At 53.3% G+C, this 7,500-nt stretch overlaps 1 protein-coding gene across 1 annotated transcript in view; it reads left to right on the top strand.

Moving 5' to 3' along the window:
- Window positions 1-261: 261 nt before the first annotated feature.
- The window catches only part of LOC133339611 (FERM and PDZ domain-containing protein 4-like), a gene marked incomplete at its 3' end in the record, with an annotated part of 10,457 nt that continues 3,218 nt past the window's right edge, over window positions 262-7,500 (top strand). The window contains exons 1-6 of the mRNA XM_061547735.1: window positions 262-303; window positions 758-844; window positions 1,733-1,885; window positions 2,383-2,607; window positions 3,795-3,914; window positions 5,522-5,676. Coding sequence (XP_061403719.1) covers window positions 274-303; window positions 758-844; window positions 1,733-1,885; window positions 2,383-2,607; window positions 3,795-3,914; window positions 5,522-5,676 — 770 coding nt within the window. The remainder of the gene's footprint in view (window positions 304-757; window positions 845-1,732; window positions 1,886-2,382; window positions 2,608-3,794; window positions 3,915-5,521; window positions 5,677-7,500) is intronic.

Consider the following 7,500-nt stretch of genomic DNA (forward strand, 5'->3'; position numbering starts at 1 on the left):
ATGATAACATTGGTAACTGTGGCAACAATAATCCCCCTCCCCCCTCCCCCCCTCCTCCCCCCTCCCCCCTCCCCCCCCTCCTCCCCCCTCCCCCCCTCCCCCTCTCCCCCCCTCCCCCCTCCCCCCCACCTCCCCCCTGCCCCCCCTCCCCCCTCCCCCCCACCTCCCCCCCCTCCCCCCTCCCCCCCCCCCTCCCCCCCCCCCTCCCCCCTCCCCCCCCCCTCCCCCCCCCTCCCCCCCCCCTCCCCCCCCTCTAGGAGCTGCAGAGACCGCATGCAGCTGGGGCTGGCCCCCATGGACACGGTGAGTGGCGGAGACTCCCCCTAGGTCGACTCGGCCTCAAATGAGTCCGTGGGGTCACTCCGTGTGCGGTGACCCCAGGTGTGTTGTGACCCCGTGCGTGTGCGGTGACCCCCCCGTGACCCCGTGTGCGTGGTGACCCCGTGTGTGTTCGGTGACCCCACCGTGACCCCGTGTAGTGACCCCCCGTGTGTGTGTGGTGACCCCACGTTGTGACCCACCCGTGACCCCACGTGGTGACCTCCCCGTGACCCCATGTGGTGACTCCGTGTGTGACCCCGTGACCCCGTGTGTACGGTGACCTTGTGTGTGCGGTGACCTCACCGTGACCCTGTGTGTGACATCGTGTGTGTGGTGACCACCCGTGTGATGACCCCCCCGTGACCCCCGCCTCCTGGACCCCCTTGACCCCCGTGACCCCCTGTGACCCCCCCGTGACCCCCCCCCCGTGACCCAGTCTGCCAAGTCGGCGTTCCTGAGGCCCTCCACACGGGAGCGGCTCCGCACCAACCCGGCCAGAGTTCGCTTTGCCGAGCGCGACGCGGTGAGCCCGGAGCGTTGTTGTTGTTGTTGTTGACGTTGTTGTTGTTGACGTCAACGTTGTTGTTGTTGTCGTTGTTGTTGCCTTCGTTGTTGTTGTTGTTGTTGACGTTGTTGTTGTTGACGTCAACGTTGTTGTTGTTGTCGTTGTTGTTGCCTTCGTTGTTGTTGTTGTTGTTGACGTTGTTGTTGTTGACGTCAACGTTGTTGTTGTTGTCGTTGTTGTTGCCTTCGTTGTTGTTGCCTTCGTTGTTGTTGTTGTTGTTGACGTTGTTGTTGTTGACGTCAACGTTGTTGTTGTTGTCGTTGTTGTTGCCTTCGTTGTTGTTGCCTTCGTTGTTGTTGTTGTTGTTGACGTTGTTGTTGTTGACGTCAACGTTGTTGTTGTTGTCGTTGTTGTTGCCTTCGTTGTTGTTGTTGTTGCCGTCAACGTCGTTGTTGCCATCGTGGTTGTTGTTGTTGTTGTTGACGTCGCTGTTGTTGTTGTTGCCGTCGTGGTTGTTGACGTCAAAGTTGTTGTTGTTGTTGCCGTCGTGGTTGTTGACGTCAACGTTGTTGTTGTTGTTGTTGCCGTCGTGGTTGTTGACGTCAACGTCGTTGTTGTTGTTGTTGTTGTTGCCGTCGTCGTTGTTGTTGTTGCCGTCGTGGTTGTTGTTGTTGCCGTCGTGGTTGTTGACGTCAACGTCGTTGTTGTTGTTGTTGCCGTCAACGTCGTCGTTGTTGTTGTTGTTGCCGTCGTCGTTGTTGACGTCAACGTCGTCGTCGTTGTTGCCGTCGTTACTGCCTTCGTTGTTGCCATCGTCATTGCCGTTGTTGTTGTTGTTGCTGTCAACATTGTTGTTGCCCCCCAATCGTTGTTGTCCCCCATCGCCCGCTGGTTTGTTCCCGGCAGCCCGACGCTGGTGACCACCAGCACCACCAGCATCATCATCATCATCAGCAGCAGCAGGAGCACCACCTCCTCTTCATGCCCAACGTTCTCAAGGTCTACCTGGAGAACGGGCAGACCAAGTCGTTCAAGTTCGACTCCGGTACCACCGTCAGGGTGAGCGGGGCCAACGGTCACGAGTAGCTCTTGATGTCCGCTTCAGCGGGAGTCACCGTTCTACGTGCGGGTCCCAGGGTGGTGAACGAGAGTCAGCAGTAGTTCTTTGATGTCCACTTCAGCGGGGAGTCACCGTTCTACGTGCGGGTCCCAGGGTGGTGAACGTGAGTCAGCAGTAGTTCTTTGATGTCCGCTTCAGCGGGAGTCACCGTTCTACGTGCGGGTCCCAGGGTGGTGAACGTGAGTCAGCAGTAGTTCTTTGATGTCCGCTTCAGCGGGCGTCACCGTTCTATGTGCGGGTCCCAGGGTGGTGAACGTGAGTCAGGAGTAGTTCTGTGATGTCCACTTCTAGCGTGGGTCACCGTCCTGCGTGCGGGTCTCGTTAGTTAAGAGGTTACCTGGGGCACCTTTGTCTGTGTGTGTGGGTGCTCGCTAACAGCACTTGCCCCACCACTCTGGCAAAGGCTACCTGGGGCACCTTTGTCTGTGTGGTGCAGGACGTGGTTCACTGGCTGCAGGAGAAGCTGCGCATCGAGCACAGCGAGCACTTTGCTCTGCTCCTGGAACGCGTCACCGCCACCACCACCACCACCGCCATTACCACCACCAACGCCACCACCAACGCCACCACCACCAACGCCACCACCGCCACCACCACCACCACCACCAGCGCCGCCGTTCCAGCACTCACGCTGCTACCGGAGGGCGAGACTCTGGACAAGGTGAGACACACCAAGGCAAAGATCCCCCGTGTAGCCTTAACAGGCTGTAGGGGCAAGTGCTGTTAGCGAGCAGCGCCTACACCGCACCAGGAACACGCGCGCACACGCACACACACGCACACACACGCACGCACACGCACGCACACGCACACACGGCACGCACACGCGCACACACGCACACACGCACGCACACACACGCACGCACACACGCACACATACGCACATACGCATGCACACACGCACGCACACACGCACACACACGCACGCACACACGCACACACGCACACACACATATACATGAATTCACAGTGTATTGTCTACACAGTCCATTGTCTACACAGTCTATTGTCTACACAGTCCATTGTCTACCCAGTGTATTGTCTACTCAGTCTATTGTCTACACAGTCCATTGTCTACACAGTCTATTGTCTACACAGTCCATTGTCTACCCGGTCCATTGTCTACACAGTGTATTGTCTACTCAGTCCATTGTCTACACAGTGTATTGTCTACACAGTGTATTGTCTACACAGTGTATTGTCTACTCAGGCCATTGTCTACACAGTGTATTGTCTACACAGTGTATTGTCTACACAGTCCATTGTCTACACAGTGTATTGTCTACACAGTGTATTGTCTACACAGTCCATTGTCTACACAGTGTATTGTCTACACAGTCCATTGTCTACCCAGTCCATTGTCTACTCAGTCCATTGTCTACTCAGTGTATTGTCTACACAGTCCATTGTCTACCCAGTCCATTGTCTACTCAGTCCATTGTCTACTCAGTGTATTGTCTACTCAGTGTATTGTCTACACCAGGGGTCGGCAACCAAAATAACAAGAAGAGCCATTTCTTTCCAATTCGGTACAAAATTCAGTATTTCAAGAGCCGCAATGCATCTGAGTACATACTGTACATACGTGCATATCGTCAAGAAGCAGCCTGTAAAGAGCCGCATGGGGCTCCGGAGCCGTAGGTTGCCGACCCCTGGTCTACACAGTCCATTGTCTACCCAGTGCATTGTCTACTCAATCTATTGTCTACCCAGTCTATTGTCTACCCAATCTATTATCTACCCAGTGCATTGTCTACACAGTCTATTGTCTACCCAGTCTATTGTCTATCCAGTCTATTGTCTACCCAGTGCATTGTCTCCAGCGTGTGTCCCCCGTCGCACTACCAGGTGGTTCGGAGGCCGGACGCTCGCTCCCTCCGCTGCAGATTCCGCGTCGCCTTCTACCCTCGCAACGCCTACGAGTTCCTGTGCCGGGACCCCGTCGCCTTCGAATACTTCTACCTGCAGGCGAGACTCACTAGGGACTCACCACAGACTCACCACACTAGAGACTCACCACGCTAGAGAGAGACTCACCACAGACTCACCACGCTAGAGACTCACCACACTGAGACTGCAACGCCTACGAGTTCCTGTGCCGGGACCCCGTCGCCTTCGAATACTTCTACCTGCAGGCGAGAGTCGGGACTCACCACACTAGAGACTCAGCACAGACTCACCACGCTAGAGACTCGGCACGCTAGAGAGAGACTCACCGCACTGAGACTGCAACGCCTACGAGTTCCTGTGCCGGGACCCCGTCGCCTTCGAATACTTCTACCTGCAGGCGAGACTCACTAGGGACTCAGCACGTTAGAGAGAGACTCACCACAGACTCACCACGCTAGAGAGAGACTCACCACACTGAGACTCACCACACTGAGACTCACCACACTAGAGACTGCAATGCCTACGAGTTCCTGTGCCGGGACCCCGTCGCCTTCGAATACTTCTACCTGCAGGCGAGACTCACTAGGGACTCACCACAGACTCACCACACTAGAGACTCACCACGCTAGAGAGAGACTCACCACAGACTCACCACGCTAGAGACTCACCACACTGAGACTGCAACGCCTACGAGTTCCTGTGCCGGGACCCCGTCGCCTTCGAATACTTCTACCTGCAGGCGAGACTCACTAGGGACTCACCACAGACTCACCACACTAGAGACTCAGCACAGACTCACCACGCTAGAGACTCGACATGCTAGAGAGAGACTCACCGCACTGAGACTCACCACACTAAAGACTCACCACACTAGGGAGAGACTCACCACGCTAGAGACTCACTCACCACGCTGATGGTAACGATGGTAACGTGTGTGTGTAGTGCTGTAATGATGATGGTGATGATGATGATGGTGATGATGGTGATGATGATGATGGTGATGATGGTGATGGTGATGATGGTGATGCTGATGATGGTGATGGTGATGATGGTGATGATGCTGATGATGGTGATGATGATGGTGATGATGGTGATGATGATGGTGATGATGGTGATGATGATGGTGATGATGGTGATGGTGGTGATGATGGTGATGATGATGGTGATGATGCTGATGATGGTGATGATGGTGATGGTGATGATGCTGATGATGATGATGGTGATGATGGTGATGATGATGATGATGGTAATTATGGTGATGATGGTGATGATGGTAATGATGCTGATGATGGTAACGATGGTGATGGTGATGATGGTGACGATGGTAACGATGGTAACGTGTGTGTGTAGTGCTGTAATGATGATGGTGATGATGATGATGGTGATGATGGTGATGATGATGATGGTGATGATGGTGATGATGATGGTGATGATGGTGATGATGATGGTGATGCTGATGATGGTGATGATGGTGATGGTGATGATGGTGATGATGATGGTGATGATAATGCTGATGATGGTGATGATGGTGATGCTGATGATGGTGATGATGCTGATGATGATGGTGATGATGATGATGGTAATTATGGTGATGATGGTGATGATGGTAATGATGCTGATGATGGTAACGATGGTGATGGTGATGATGGTAACGATGGTAACGATGGTAACGTGTGTGTGTGTAGTGCTGTAACGATGTGGTACGCGAGCGCTGGGCGGGAGAGCTGAGCCGGGAGACGCTGCTGCTACTCGCAGCGCTGCACATGCAGCAGCACGCAACCTGCAGCAGTAGCAGCAGCAGTAGTAGCAGCAGTAGCAAGTACACGGTGAAGCACATCGTGTGAGTGGACACACACACTCACGTACACACACACATATACACACACTCACTACACACACTCACATACACACACTCACGTACACACACACACATACACACATATACACACACTCACGTACACACACACATATACACACACTCACGTACACACACTCACATACACACACTCACGTACATACACTCACTACACACACTCAGGTACACACACACATATACACACACTCACGTACACACACACATACACACATATACACACACTCACTACACACACTCACTACACACTACACACACTCACTACACACACTCACGTACACACACTCACTACACACACTCACTACACACACTCACATACACACACTCACTACACACACTCACATACACACACTCACATACACACACTCACATACACACACTCACGTACACACACTCACATACACACACTCACATACACACACTCACACACACACACTCACATACACACACACATACACACTCACACACACTCACATACACACTCACATACACACTCACATACACACACTCACATACACACTCACATACACACTCACACACACACACTCACTACACACTCACATACACACACCCACATACACACACTCACGTACACACACTCACATACACACACTCACATACACACACTCACATACACACACTCACGTACACACACTCACGTACACACACTCACATACTCACACTCACATACACACACTCACGTACACACACTCACGTACACACACACATACACACACTCACACACACACACTCACTACACACACTCACATACACACACATATACACACACACACTACACACACTCACATACACACACACATACACACACACACGTACACACACTCACATACACACACTCACATACACTCACATACACACACACATACACACACACACGTATATACACACACATACACACATACACACACTCACATACACACTCACATACACACACTCACATACACACACACATACACACACTCACATACACACACACATACACACACTCACATACACACACACACGTACATACACTCACATAGACACACACACGTACATACACTCACACACACACATACATACACTCACATACACACACTCACATACACACACACTCACATACACTCACATACACACACTCACGTACACACACTACACACACTCACATACACACGTACATACACATACACACACTCACATACACACACTCAGATACACACACATACACACACATACAACAACAACCGCCATTCGCCACTAAGTGGCAGTGACGTCACCACGATGCTTGTGCCAGGCCATGTGCACCTTGAGGCCACGTCAAGTGTCGAACGCCCGCTGGCAGGAGGTCACGGGGCAGACCCAGCAGGTGCCACGGGTCGACTGACCGAGATGACCGAGATGACTGGCTGATGCACCACCTGTGCCCCCTACCGTACCAACTCGCTGTGCTTTAGCCACCCAGCGCTCCGCTCATTGTTGTGAGCGTCGCTCCTCCGCCCTCTGTTGTTGTTGGAGGGCGACTGCCTCCAACTGCCCAGTAGCGTCCTTCACGAGCCTCCTCCACTGAGGCCGATCTTGACACCGCTGGTACCAGTCATCGGCAAGTCCACTCAGCTCCACGTCCTCCTGTACCACATCACTCCATCTCTTCTCGAGCCCGTGCCGCGCCCGTTTAGCCCCCTCGATCCGGCCGAACAAAAGCTGTTTAGGCATGCGGTGGCTGGGCATGCAGGCTACATGACCCAGCCAACGCAGCCTTGCCTGCCGGAGGAGCTCACTGATGGGACTTTG

Source organism: Lethenteron reissneri, unplaced genomic scaffold (genome assembly GCF_015708825.2).
Source record: "Lethenteron reissneri isolate LAM-NWPU_2019-01 unplaced genomic scaffold, ASM1570882v1 scaffold_1936, whole genome shotgun sequence".
Taxonomy (NCBI): Eukaryota; Metazoa; Chordata; class Hyperoartia; order Petromyzontiformes; family Petromyzontidae; genus Lethenteron; species Lethenteron reissneri.